Here is a 14,786-nt window from a genome sequence, read left to right as displayed (position 1 = left end):
ATCTCCCAAAGAACCTCAGTGAAGTATAAAATGTCCTACAGGTGATGGGGGAGGGCTACCCAACAGTGTGTCAAACAGTCAAGAGAATGGCTCATCTGAGGCCCTCATCCCAGCCCCACTCTGTCACCTCTGACTTCCTCAGTTAGAATTCCAAAGACTTTCTGCTCTCACTTTCTCAGCAGCAGGCCTCTCCATGTCTGGAGGTGAGACCCTAGTCAGGATCCCAGCCCCAGGCAGTAGAGGCAGTATGGAGGGTGGTTCTAGCCTGCAGAACAAGTCACCCCATCTTGGGTTGGCTGTGGAGAGTCCACAGCCCAAACATGACCCCAGGAAGCAAACCTTGAGCAGAATCTTGAAGTGGTGAGGGGAGCACTTTCAATTTAAGTTCCTGGAAGTATATGGAGTTTACTCTGAGGTGTGAGGCAATAGCTGGTAAGTTTCCAATTAGATAAGATGTATATAAAGTTTTAATAGTGGGTGAGTTATTTTACTATTACAGAGACATGAAAAGTGACCCTTGTAAAAACTAAGAAAGAATGAGGCTTTACAAATTGCTTAAAAGACACTAGAGTTGGAAGGCCAAGATACAAGGAAGCCCAGTGAAACAAAATCAGATCAGTCAGAGCTTCTTCAGCAGAAGAGATCAGGACACCAAGTCACTGCCCTTTGTTTCTGATGACAGAACACATCCAAATGACCCATGCTGTCACTTTACACAGAGGTCCAAACTAAGCAAAGTATTCCACACTCAAATAAAAGATTTATTAAATAAAATGGGGTGGGAAATCATAAAACTAACTTTTTAATCTATTGGTCTGTATACTTCCAACATAAAAGATAATTAGCATTATTATCTAGGCTCATTATTTCATTAAAAACTCACCACAAACATTAAAAATCACTTCACAAAACCAAAGGGAAATGGTGCTCTCGGCATCCGACCCTTTTTTTTTTTGTAATTTAAAAACAGTTTATCAGAGGTGGCACAGGAATTTCATTTTTATATGAGGAGGGGCTGGGGAAGCTGGAAGGCTCAACTGTCTAGGTGAAGGAGACATTGATGCTGTTCTCTGCCATGTTTGGTGGCAACTGAAAGCAAAGGCCATGGCAGAACTGCAGTATTACCATGGCAACTTGGCCATGCTGTACTTACCTCATATACCTGGGGACTGGTTAGACATTGAGCGAGCAAGCCACACCAGGCTGGGAGAGTGGTGGTTAATGGGGGGCCACTGTGCGTGAGGATGGGCTTCAAGTAACTTTTAAAAAGAGAATTAAGGAAAACTGCCTGCAACGAAAACACATACCCAACAAAATGTGTTCAGAAATCCAAAGGAGTAAATCATCAGGCATTCTAACCCTCTTTCCCCCATTTTACCAGTACAATACAGAAAGTGTGGTACTTGTAGTCTGCAAATATCTGAATCCAAGAATAAACTATACCCCATCAGCCTTAAGTGTTAACCGTTAACTTTCAGGTTGCCAGTTCCCAATTTTCAGTTAAAAAGTATACTTGATTAAAATACCTTTCTCTCTTCTTTGTTATGGTGATTTTGATCAGCCTTCCAGCTTTTGACACACAACGAGCTCATGTTTTGGAAACAGGAAATGGTGTAGCTGGAATGGAGATGTTAGAGCACCTGGGTCCCCTTTGCTCAGAAGTTACACGGTGGAAATGTTTGAGGTGGACAGGAACTTAGAGGACAAGGCAAATTGGCTTCACGAAGGTCACTCAGACCTCAATCTCCCACCTTAACATACTGGACTATTCTTCCCTCTACCTGCTGCCTCTCTCCCAGACTCTCTCAAGAGTTTCTCCACCTTGATATTACTGGCATGGGCCAGATCACCTTTGCTGAGGGGCCTGTCCTACATTGTAGGATGACCAGCAGCATCTCTGGCCTCTACTCAATAGATGCCAGGAGCACCTCCAACCCCTCCCTCATGTGTGACTACAAAAATGTCTCCTGACATTGCCCAATGTCCCCCAAGGAGAAAACTTGTCCTCGATTGAGCTCCCTGCTCTAACACAAAGGTCAACTGTTCTGTGGAGACTGGCTCAGAGTTTACCAATCTATGGATATGTGTGCTGCCAAATGCATAGTCCTGGGTTGGAAGCACCGTGAAGCATGTATCATTTTATGATGGAGGTGGGACCATTTCTGACATCCCCAGTGTAAGCAATGGGAAAAGGTGGAGACCAACAGGATCACCCCAGATACAGGAGTGGCCAAGAGACTTTAAAGGCAGATGGGGAGTCACAGCTATACTCAAGAGTATGACTGCTCTGAGCACCAGCACTTCCTGTCTTCATTCAGATCAGCGTTGAGAGAGAAAATGTTGCTCTACACCCTGCTTATTTAACTTATATGCAGAATACATCATGAGAAACGCTGGGCTGGAGGAAACACAAGCTGGAATCAAGATTGCCAGGAGAAATATCAATAACCTCAGATATGCAGATGACACCACCCTTATGGCAGAAAGTGAAAAAGAACTAAAGAGCCTCTTGATGAAAGTGAAAGAGGAGAGTGAAAAAGTTGGCTTGAAGCTCAACACTCAGAAAACTAAGATCATGGCATCCGGTCCCATCACTTCATGGCAAATAGATGGGGAAACAGTGGAAACAGTGGCTGACTTTATTTTTTTGGGCTCCAAAATCACTGCAGATGGTGATTGCAGCCATGAAATTAGGAGACACTTACTGCTTGGAAGGAAAGTTATGACCAACCTAGACAGCATATTAAAAAGCAAAGACATTATTTTGTCCACAAAGGTCTGTCTGGTCAAGGCTATGGTTTTTCCCGTGGTCATGTACGGATGGGAGAGTTGGACTATGAAGAAAGCTGATTGCCGAAGAATTGATGCTTTTGAACTGTGGTGCTGGAGAAGACTCTTGAGAGTCCCTTGGACTGCAAGGAGATCCAACCAGTCCATTCTAAAGGAGATCAGTCCTGGATGTTCATTGGAAGGACTGATGTTGAAGCTGAAACTCCAATACTTTGGCCACCTGATGCAAAGTGCTGACTCACTGGAAAAGACCCTGATGCTGGGAAAGATTGAGGGTTGGAGGAGAAGGGGACGACAGAGGATGAGATGGTTGGATGGCATCACCAACTCAATGGACATGGGTTTGGGTAGACTTCGGGAGTTGGTGATGGACAGGGAGGCCTGGTGTGCTGCAGTTCATGGGGTCACAAATAGTTGGGCACGACTGAGCAACTGAACTGAACTGAACCAGAGGAGATGGAGGGGCGAACCTGGGGTAAACTTCTGGCTGGGAATTACTCACCAAAGGAAGATGTGTGGGCTTTGCTGGGACTCTTTATAAACAGAACAAGCTCCCTCTGCCTGCTCTCCTCATTCCTAGAAGGAGCCCCTTTAGGCCTATCAGTTTTTTTGTGTCTTCACCTCAGAAGCTGACACTGGCTGGGTTCGCAGAATGACTAATACAAGAGTCCCAGAGAAGCTGGAGGCTGCCTTTCACTTCCCTGTTTCGGGCAGTTCAAAGATGAGCTCCCTCTTCCCAAACATAAAAGGCCCTCTAACAAGTTTTTTTAAAAGAGGAAAAATATCTACAGACAGATTTTAAATATTCAAGTTGTTGGAAGAGCAAAAATGAAATACCAAACCTCTCTCCCACCCAGTCTTTCTGGCAATTTACCATTACAACTTTACAGAATACATTTTTTGCCTATTTCCTGATTTATGCACTGTAGTCAGAAGGTTTTAAGAAGGATGGTAAATTTAATTCATTTACATTTCTGCCTCTTTTCAATTTATTTCCCTAATTTTTATTATAATTAATTTTATACTTTAGATATTTAACATTTGCAATCTGTAACTAATAAGCAAATCTCTGCTTTGTCGATGGATTGAACCTAATGTTAATGACCAATAAGTAGCACTTATAATAATGCAATTTATGAATATTATTCATTATAACCAAGCAGAGTGGTTGGGACACTATCAAAGTAAATGTAATACAATGTCATTTAAACTCTGTCAGAAGAGATAATTTGAGTGTCCTGCAAAAAAACAAAATCTTTTAAAATTTCTTTTTGATTTTATTTCCTCTGGGTTATAACAAATCACTGCTTCTTCAATGGTGTCCTCTTAGTTGTATTTTGTTTTTGTTTAATCCTTATGTTACTTTTCCCCCTTCTCCCAGAGGCTTCATGGTGCTAAACTTTCTGAATTCTTGCATGTTTGAAAGCCACCATTCTTTTTTATTTTTGATTAATAGTTTGGGTGTAGAATTCTGAGCTCAGAAAAAAAATTTTTTTCATCCTAGAACTTTCATTTTGTTGATGGTTTCCCTTCTTGTGCAGATATTTTTTAGTTTTATGTAGTCCACATTTATTTTTGGTTTGTTGCCTGTGCTTTTGAGGTCAAAGACAAAAAAAAAATCAGTGACAAGATCAATGTCAAGGAGCTTTTCCCCTTTGTCTTCATCTAGGAGTTTTATGGATTAACATTTAAGTCTTTTAATCATTTTAAGTTGATTTTTGTGAGTTGTATAAGATGAAGTCCAGGTTCATTCTTTCACATGGTGGATATCCAGTTTTCCCATCACCATTTATGGAAGAGACTGCCCTATTCCCATTGTGTATCCTTGCCTTGTTGTCCTTCCGTTTCCGTTCCGTTCCGTTTCGTCGCTCAGTCGTGTCCGACTCTATGCGACCCCGTGGACTGTAGCCTACCAGGCTTCTCCGTCCATGGGATTCTCCAGGGAAGAATACTGGAGTGGGTTACCGTTTCCTTCTCCAGGGGATCTTCCTGACCCAGGGATCGAACCCAGGTCTCCCGCATTGGAGGCAGAAGCTTTAACCTCTGAGCCACCAGGTCCTTACAAGGGTTTATTTCTGGGCTTCTTATTCTGTTCCCTTGATCTGTGTGTCTATTTTTATGTCACTGCCATATTTTTTTATTACTTTGCCTTTGTAATGTAATTTGAGATCAGGAAGTGTGATGCCTCCAGCTTTGTCCTTTTCCCTCAAAATTGCTTTAGCTATTCAGTGTCTTCTGTGGTTCCGTACAAATTTTAGGATGATTTTCCTATGAAAAATGCCATCAGAGTTTTGACAAAGATTGTACTGAACCTGAGGTTGCTTTGGGTCAGTCAGTCAGTTCAGTCGCTCAGTCGTGTCCGACTCTTTGCGACCCCATGAATCACAGCACGCCAGGCCTCCCTGTCCATCACCAACTCCCGGGGTTCACTCAAACTCATGTCCATCGAGTCGGTGATGCCATCCAGCCATCTCATTCTCTGTCGTCCCTTTCTCCTCCTGCCCCCAATCCCTCCCAGCATCAGAGTCCTTTCCAGCGAGTCAACTCTTCGCATGAGTTGGCCAAAGTATTGGAGTTTCAGCTTTAGCATCAGTCCTTCCAATGAACACCCAGGATTGATCTCCTTTAGAATGGACTGGTTGGATCTCCTTGCAGTCCAAGGGACTCTCAAGAGTCTTCTCCAGCACCACCGTTCAAAAGCATCAATTCTTCAGCGATCAGCTTTCTTCACAGTTCAACTCTCACATCCATACATGACCACTGGAAAAACCACAGCCTTGACTAGACGGACCTTGGTTGGCAAAGTAATGTCTCTGCTTTTTAACATGCTATCTAGGTTGGCCATAACTTTCCTTCCAAGGAGTAAGTGTCTTTTAATTTCATGGCTGCAATCAGCATCTGCAGTGATTTTGGAGCCCAAAAAAATAAAGCCTGACACTGTTTCCACTGTTTCTCCATCTATTTCCCATGAAATGAAGGGACCAGATGCCATGATCTTAGTTTTCTGAATGTTGAGGGTAGTACAGACATTTTAACAATATTAATTCTTCCAATTTATGAACACAGGCACCTTTCCATTTACTTGTGTCTTCTTCAATTGATCAATGTTCTTTAATTTTCAGTATATAGATCTTCACCTCCTTGGTTAAATTTATTGCTAAGCATTTTACTGTTTTTGATGCTACTGTAATGGAATTGTTTTCTTAATTTCTTTTTTGGATAGTTCATTATTAGTATATATAAATGCAATTGCTCTTTGTATGCTGATAATATCTCCTGCAACTTTAATGATTTACTTTAAAAAACTTTGAACAGTTTCTTAATAGAATCTTTACAGTTTTCTATATATGAGATCATGTCATCTGCAGAGACAATTTTACTTCTTCCTTCCTGATTTGTATACATTTTATTTATTTTTCTTGCTTAACTGCTCTGGTTAGAATTACCAGTACTGTATTGAATAGATGTGGCAAGAGTACATACCCTTGCCTTGTTCCAGATCTGAGAGGAAAAGCTTTCAGCTTTTCACCACCAAGTATGATGTGAGCTGTGGATTTGCCATTGCTGTTGTTGTTTAGTCGCTAAGTTGTGTCCGACTCTTTGTGACCCCATGGACTGCCAGGAGCCTACCAGGCTCCTCTATCCATGGGATTTTCCAGGCAAGAATACTGGAGTGGTTTGCCCTTTCCTTCTCCTGGGGATCTTCCCCACCCAGGGATCTAACCCACATCTCCTGCATTGACAGGCAAGTTCTTTACCACTGAGCCACAGGGAAGTCCCAATGGCATGAGAGGAACTGGTAATTTTGTGTTTTGTGACCTGTTTGGTAATAGATGAGTGTACCTATTTTGTAATCTCACTGAGCACTTATGATATGTGTACTTTAATATATATATCCTTTATGTCAATACAAAATTTTAAACATTTTCAAAATCTGCAAAGACCATATATAAGCTACCTACCCCTTTGATCACTATGTCAATTTAAGAAACCATGAAGGTGTAACTTTTTGGTTTTTAATTCTCACCTGGGGCCAAGATAATCTACTAGAATAGAATCTGCCCTGCATGTAGTCCAATGAAGGCAGGATCAGACTTGGCCAGATTTGGTTCAGCCAATAGGAATAACCCTTCCCACATGAATTAACTGGCCAATCTCCACTTCCATTCTTGACCACAGCATGATTCAAGTGTAATTTTAACTAATTTACCTACATAGGCATATTTCCCTTGGACGCAAAGCTCTGAAAAGTCACGTGAGTCTACCAGGCTATGGGCTGGCTACCCTAATGATGTGCACATTCCTCTTGGCTAGAGAGATGCTCATTATGACAACCCGTGACTGAATGACCATTGCATGTGTCCCAAGAGAGGACTGGGTGCATCTGTAACAAGCACACATCTTTCCTTACTCATCAGAAGTCACACTAACAACCCAACAAGAGAATTTCATCATCAGTGTTTCACAAATACAGGGAATCCCCTTAAAAAGGATACTTGTGGTCAAAGCTGTACCACAGCCTGAATAGCCACGCACTCTCCTGCTTTGTTCGGTTTCCTCTGGCAGAATCTGAACCATCCTAGGAACAAACAAGAAGACAGATATTTAGTTGCAGAAAGGGGGTTGATATAAGGGAGGAAAGCTTCCCTTTTAACCACAGTCTTTAGAGATTTGAGCTCAGAGTAAAACCTCCTGTATCATCAAAATTTCAAAGATATATCAGGAAGTGCGGGGAGCCGGCCTGAACAAGGCCCCAAATGTTGGCCCTGGGAATGCCTTGTAAGTGCTGTTCCCTGTCCTGCCACCCCTTAAGAGAGTCATAAAATGTTTACCAGGCCTTATTTGTTCTTCCTTGAGAAAAACAGAGCAAATAATCCTTTGCTAGGTTTCTTGTTTTTTCCCCCAGATTTATGTAGGTATATTTTCCTTATCTCTTAAAATAGATTAAGAATGTACTCCCTAATCTTTATAGCCTGCAGACTAGTTTTTCTTATCTCGTGAGCATTAGTCTAAATGCCAAGCTTGTCTTAGAAAGCAAACAAGCCTTTGTAATCTTCTATAGATGCAGTAACTAACCTGGTAAATGACTTGGTATTTTTATGTACCCTGTTCCCTGTCTCACTTTGTATAAAAACCCTGGCCCTTTTCAATAAAGTCACTGATTTGCCTCACGAGCATTCAGTCCTCTCGACCCCATTCTTTACTCCTTAATTCTTTTCTCAGGCTTCTACATCGTTGCGGTCCGGACCTGTTTCTTTGCCGGCTGGCACCGGCAGGGAAGTAATATTTTAACACATTGTTGATCAGAGATGTGTGATTATAGACATTATAGATATTAGTTTCTGCAAAAATCCCCCAGTCAATAATGTGTTAAAAGAAACTGAATAAATCCAAAGGTAGACCAATCAATCCCCAAAGAAAAAGGCTTGGTTATGTCTGGGGGTTAGATCAACTCAATGTAGCACACAATTTCTGAGTAATTTTCCTTGGAGTGCCTTTTGGCAGATTAATTACCCTAAAGTAGTCTAGATCCTAACAAGTCAAAATTAATTTTTAGAGAATACTAAAGAAAGAATCTGTAAAACCAACTTTTCAGGATCCTCACCCCGCCAAGCTGGCCTAGAGAAATCACACAGTTGAGTTTCCTAACAAACCAATCAAGGGTTCTTGGTGGTCCTTACCCAGCCAGGCAACTGCATTGTGTTCCAAGCAGTCAGTAACTTGTCCTACCAGCTTTAGGAAGGCAAAGGTGATGGGCAGGGCAAAGGGAGCCAGAACCAACATCTCTGTGATTTTCTCTGCCCACAAGTAGTACCTTCCTTTACTATTCTTCTCATGTCTTTCCAACTCAATCATCCTCATCATTTCATTTTCAAAAGAACTGGCAAAAATCAAACATTCATTCAAGGTTTAGGAAACCTGTTCTGTGCAAGTATTATAAGCAGCACAATTCATATTAAAAAGTGGACTGATGACAGAAATCTGAGGGCACTCCTGGGGTTCCATGTTGCTGGATGACAAGCTCTAGAAAGTACAGGCTGCTTGTGAAACGTAGCCATCTTTATCATCTTCCTCTTGACTGTTCTAGGGGGAGGCAGCTCTACAAGTGAGGGTCAATGGACAACAACCAAATACAAGTTGAGTCACAATTTCAAGTATGTATCAACAGTTCTAAATCTCAGTGGGTGTAAATTCTATTTGTAGTAACAGATGCCAAGGACAAGCTAAAATTTTATGAGAAGGTAAGATATACACAAGTAGAGGCAGAGAAGTTAGCAAGTACTATTTACATTCCTAAAGTTTTCAACGGCCAAGATGACTTTTAAAACAGAGTCCCCCATGATATTTGAGGAATGTTTAATAACCTATATCTGGAGAAGGGCATGGCAACCCACTCCAATATTCTTGGCTAGAGAATCCCATGGACAGAGGAGCCTGGTGGGCTACAGTCAATAGGTTCACAAAGAGTCGGACACAACTGAAGTGACTTAACACAATAACCAATATGGAACTGGTTCAGTTAAATGGGCCCGTCTGTGGATGAGGAAACAAAAAAGAGAGACCCTAGAGACCAATTTTATTTCACATTTTAATAAATTATGCGGGGGAAAGGGGGCACAGAATGTCTCCATTTGCAGATAATGATCATTTCTTCAGCTAACTAATTGCTGGTCCAATAACAACTCTAGGGAGATCTCATAATACCACATGACTAAGTGGAAAAGTGGTAGATGACCATTTTGAGAGATGACTGTTTTACAAAGAAATTAAATGCTTATTTATCAAGTGACAAGCTCTAAGTTCTTGGTTCTGGCTGCAGAATCTTACTAAAGACAAATCTAGCAAGATGATAAATATCTTCCGGAAGGATGCTATATACCATCAGGTATAAGGTAAGTTCCTGAAAGTCAGTTTTGTTTGCTCTCCCACTAAAACAACAATAAAAATGGAAAATCCCTATTCTGTTATCCTAACCTCTGCACTGTCAAACCACAATGCATTCTCATCACCTGTAACACTTAAGTTCTTGCCATCTCACCTCAAGGAAGCTACAGGAGACTGACTTATATAAGTAAGCCCCAAGAGGGACAATGAAAATGAGCAAAGCAAGGGAAAGGTTTCTTTCTGAAGGCAAATTAAGCAAATTTTTCCTCGGCCTACAAAGAGATATGCCTGCAGTCCACAAATAAGATAGTGACTTCAGAAATGTAAGACACTAAGAATCAACCCTGAAAGGTTACAAATTCAGGGCAAATAAAAGGTGCAGTCTGCAACAGGGGTGTTAAACACCTCTCATTCCAAGAGAAGGGGCCAGAAGCATGGTTATCAGTTCACTTCAGTTCAGTCGCTCAGTCGTGTCTGACTCTTTGCAACCCCATGAATCACAGCACACCAGGCCTCCCTGTCCATCACCAACTCCCGGAGTCTACCCAAACCCATGTGCATCAAGTCAGTGATGCCATCCAGCCATCTCATCCTCTGTCGTCCCCTTCTCTTCCTGCCCCCAATCCCTCCCAGCATTAGGGTCTTTTCCAATGAGTCAACTCTTCGCATGAGGTAGCCAAAGTATTGGAGTTTCAGCTTTACCGTCAGTCCTTCCAATGAACACTCAGGACAGATCTCCTTTAGGATGGACAGGTTGGATCTCCTTGAAGTCCAAGGGACTCTCAAGAGTCTTCTCCAACACCACAGTTCAAAAGCATCAATTCTTTGGCACTCAGCTTTCTTCACAGTCCAACTCTCACATCCATACATGACCACTGGAAAAACCATAGCCTTGACCAGACAGACCTTTGTGGACAAAGTAATATCTCTGCTTTTTAATATGCTGTCTAGGTTGGTCATAACTTTCCTTCCAAGGAGTAAGCGTCTTTTAATTTCATGGCTGCAGTCACCATCAGCAGTGATTTTGGAGCCCCCCCCAAAATAAAGTCTGTCACTGTTTCCACTGTTTCCCCATCTATTTCCCATGAAGTGATGGGACCAGATGCCATGATCTTAGTTTTCTGAATGCTGAGCTTTAAGCCAACTTTTTCACTCTCCTCTTTCATTTTCATCAAGAGGCTTTTTAGTTCCTCTTTACTTTCTGCCATAAGGGTGGTGTCATCTGCATATCTGAGGTTATTGATATTTCTCCCGGCAATATTGATTCCGGCTTGTGCTTCTTCCAGCCCAGTATTTCTCATGATGTATTCTGCATATAAGTTAAATAAGCAGGGTGACTGGACAGGAAGAATTTGGATTCTTCCCCAAAGCCTCTGGGGAAATCAGGGAGGATCTGTGTGGAACAGGACTGATTTAAGTTGACCCAGAAGATAGCCAACAACTGTTTCCCAGCAAGATTTGGGTGGTGACCATGGACAAACTGGTGAGCCCTTGCTGCAGGCTCTGAGCCAGAGCTGGTATGGGTGCAGGTGATCCTAAAATATACAGGGACTTGCTCTCGCACCACACCCTCCTCAAAACCTCCATTCCCACCAGCAAACAAATACCACCAGCTCTGCTTATCACCAAATTTCTGAGCATAAAACTATGAGTGGCTTTTCTCCTTTATTCATTAAGCACCTACTGTGTGCCAGGCACCACGCTGAGTGCTGCCAAACACAAAGAGGAATGAGACCCCACAGCGGCCACTTGAGAAGCGGCCACACTTCCAGAGGAGGAGACAAACAGACCTATGTGTATGTGGTGAAGAAAAAGAAAGCAGGTTAAAGACCTGGGCAGTGGCCAAAGGTCCTATTATGAAACAGCTTTTCTAGAACTAATGAATAATGATTTCTGGGCAGAGTTATACTTCATTGCATTCTTATGGTTAAAGTATATATTTTTATGTTAAGGTCACTATAGTAAGAAGAGTTTATTTTTTTTTCCAGAGAGGTGGTAGAATACTGCCCTTCCCCTCAAAGATTTCTACATCCTAATCCCGGGAGCCTGAGTGTGTTAACGTTACTTGGCAAAAGGGTCTTTGTGGATGGACTTAAGGTTTTCCAGGTGGGCCCAGTATAAACACATGGACCTTGATAAGTGGGGGAGGTGGGGCAAGAGAGTGAGAGAGATGTGAGGGAAGAGGCAGGAGAAGTTCAGAGCATGACAGGGGCTTGCCCTGCTGGTGCTGGCTTTGAAGGTGGAGAGGCCAAGAGTCAGGAAATGTGGGTACTTCTACGAGCTGACTTTGATTCCCAGCCAATGGCCAGCAAGGAAACAGGACCTCAGTCCTACAAGTACGTGGAAGTGAATTCTACCAGCAACCTGAATGAGACTGGTGATGGCTTCTCCCCTGCATAGCCCAACCCCACAGACACCTTGATTTTGGCATTGAGAAACCTAAAAGAGGGAAGCCAGTAGAGCTGACCAGACTTCTGACTCACCAAGACTGTGTTGTTTTAAACCACTGAGTTTGTGGTAATTTGCTGTAGCAGTGACAGCACACTAATGCAAAGCTAAAGAGAACATAGTTGATGATGATGGGGGCCAAGATTTCTCAGAAGGGGTAACAAAGGGTTTAAAAACAAGGAATTGAGTGCTCAACTTTGGCCACATGATATGAAGCGCCAACTCATTGGAAAAGACCCTGATGATGGTTACGACCGAGGGCAGGAGGAGGAGGGGATGACAGAGGATGAAATGGTTGGATGGCATCATCAACTCAAGGGACATGAGTCTGAGCAAACTCCGGGAGACAGTGAAGGACAGGGAAGCCTGGCGTGCTGCAGTTCATGGGGTGGAAGAGTCAGACACGACTGAGTGACTGAACAACAAAGCGCTCTACACTGCCTCCACCAGGGCGTCTCAAACTGTAAACTGCACACAAACTTCCTGGGCCCTCTGCTAAAATGAAGATTCTGATTCTGTGGGTCTAGATGTGGCCTGAAAGTCTGCATTTCTAATAAGTTCTCTGGTGATGCCCAGGTTGCCGTCCATGGGTACACTCGGAACAATAGGGAGAGGCCTGTGGTACCTTGTGGAGAAGCAGACAAGGCCCTCTATGATCTCACTTCTGCCACTCTCTACCCTCATCCTTCATCACACTGTCACCAAGCCCTTAAGGAGAACGATTCATCTGTCTTGTTTGCAGATGTACTCCCAGAGCCTGAAAGAATGTCTGAAATATAACAGATGCTCAATAAATATGTGTCAAATGAATGAATAAATCAAGTCTGAACTTCTAAGAAAAAAAAGAAAGGGAAACCGGGGGCCACGATGGGAGGCAATCAAAAAAAAAAGCGTCATGGGGAAAGGGGTCAGAGAATAGTAATCTGAGCAAAGGCACTTGAGCAACTGTTTTGAAGTGAAAGATGTAAGGGCCTGGCTATCAGATTTCAGCCTGGAAGGAAGCTGGGGGAAGGACCCAGAAACAAATAAATCCAACTTGCCCAGAAAGGTGTATGTCAGTGCAACAGCTGAGTTTTTGCAGTTTTTAGTCACACACACACACAGGCACCACAAACATAGCAGTTTCTCTTCCTCCACATTCCACTAATATCCTGCTTGTGACCTTGTCCTGCGGAGATGACAGAGACAGGATACATTCAGATTCGTGCTCCGAGCTACTCCACATCAGCCGCATCAATGAGCATGCTTCTGTAAACTCGGGGAAGGAAATGAATGATGTGTCTGCCTGTCCAGCCAACATAAATCTCAGCTGTGTCTGGCATGAAACATCCCCTCTTGAATGGGTTGGGAGGCCACCCCCAGGCCCAGGCAGCTTGCCTCCAGCTGGGCTTGTTTTTGTTTTGGTTGCAAAGTCACCAAGACCTCCGGAGAAACAAGGCAACAGAGTTTTTTGTTTTGTTTTGTTCTAATGAGTCAAACTTGCCAGGGACATGAAGCTGAAGTCTATCCACAATATTCTTATGCTTCCCTCACCCAGAGCCAAAAGTTCTGGCCAAGAGCTCCCTTCCTTCGCCCACATGAGCTAATATTCTGTGGTTCTGTAGCCATGACTCTGTTTATAACCTCAGGCTTCTAGCACTGGTGAGGAAAATGGTGCTCCTTATAAAAAGTGCTTTCCCATCAAATAGCACTTTTTTCTTGCATGTTTGTTCATTTATCAAGATCATTTAGAAATGAGGTAAAGAGACGTGCCCTTTCTTTTCTAATGGGGAACAAACATCTGGACTTTCCCCATCTCTGATTTCAGTTTCATGACAACACTGAGCATGTGACCTGGATCCAGTTCAGGGGAAGCTGCGAGAAACCAGGGTTTCACCCAAAAATGAGAAGCCCATTTACTTCTCTGTTTTACTGGTTTCTCATGACCACTGAGTGCTCCCAGCCCTATTGTTAACGGCTTATTGGAGCAAGAAAGTCAGGCCGGGAGGACGTGGAGAAATGAGGCCCTTTCTGCTTGAGGGCATGAGTCATTTTTCAGAAGGTGACCTGAAAAACCAAGCTTGAAGTTCACCTTTCCCCTCCCCCATCTGACAGAAAGACTCAAAATGCCAACAGACCTGCCTTTGAGGGCCTTCTGCATAATATGTATGAGGCTTAGAAGGCGGCCAGTTAAAGGGAAGGTGTGACAGAGCTCCTGACTAGGGCGAGCTGAAGGGGCACCACTGGGAGTGCAGCAGAAGTGACTGTCACATGTGTGGTCAAAACTGGCCCAAAGGATGGCTTCCCAGCTCACCCTGCCCGGGGTTGGGGGTGCTACCTTAGCTATCACCACATGGACTAAATGCACTTAGGATGCACTGCTTTTTAAACATTTCCATAGCAAGTCTGTTAGTAAGTCTAGCTACAAGCCCAGTGTCTCTGAGAGATACAGTAAGTTCAGCTACATGGAACCAATCAAACCACTTCACGTATTTCCTTTGACAGATGCTTAAGTCCAGAGGTAGGAGCAATTGAAAACAGCAAAAGGATTTGGGGTGGGGGGGTGGTAAGGGTGTTGACTGGTTTGGAACTGTCAAGATGAAATTGACCCAAGCCCTGGCTATCTAGCTGGTAGTGACCTGCTTTTCTCACAAAATTAATCTTGACTAGCCACAGGTCTAGGC

At 43.1% G+C, this 14,786-nt stretch overlaps 2 protein-coding genes across 4 annotated transcripts in view; one reads left to right on the top strand and one right to left on the bottom strand.

The window, feature by feature from the left end:
* The window catches only part of SLC9A7 (solute carrier family 9 member A7), a 171,656-nt gene that overhangs the window by 8,899 nt on the left and 147,971 nt on the right, over positions 1 to 14,786 (bottom strand). For all 3 annotated transcript variants that reach the window (XM_055437916.2, XM_088834144.1, XM_088834143.1), the window contains 2 exons: positions 7,287 to 7,369; positions 1,154 to 1,259 (listed from right to left, as the gene is read on the bottom strand). In XM_055437916.2, the coding sequence (XP_055293891.1) occupies positions 1,154 to 1,259; positions 7,287 to 7,369 (189 nt within the window). The remainder of the gene's footprint in view (positions 1 to 1,153; positions 1,260 to 7,286; positions 7,370 to 14,786) is intronic.
* The window catches only part of CHST7 (carbohydrate sulfotransferase 7), an 85,900-nt gene that overhangs the window by 41,642 nt on the left and 29,472 nt on the right, over positions 1 to 14,786 (top strand). The window lies entirely within an intron of this gene.

The sequence above is a fragment of the Moschus berezovskii genome, chromosome X (assembly GCF_049115385.1).
Source record: "Moschus berezovskii isolate FMDL1 chromosome X, NW_MosBer_1.0, whole genome shotgun sequence".
NCBI classification, from domain to species: Eukaryota; Metazoa; Chordata; class Mammalia; order Artiodactyla; family Moschidae; genus Moschus; species Moschus berezovskii.
The sequence above is the reverse complement of the archived record's forward strand: the minus strand, read 5'-3'. Positions and strand labels throughout refer to the sequence as shown.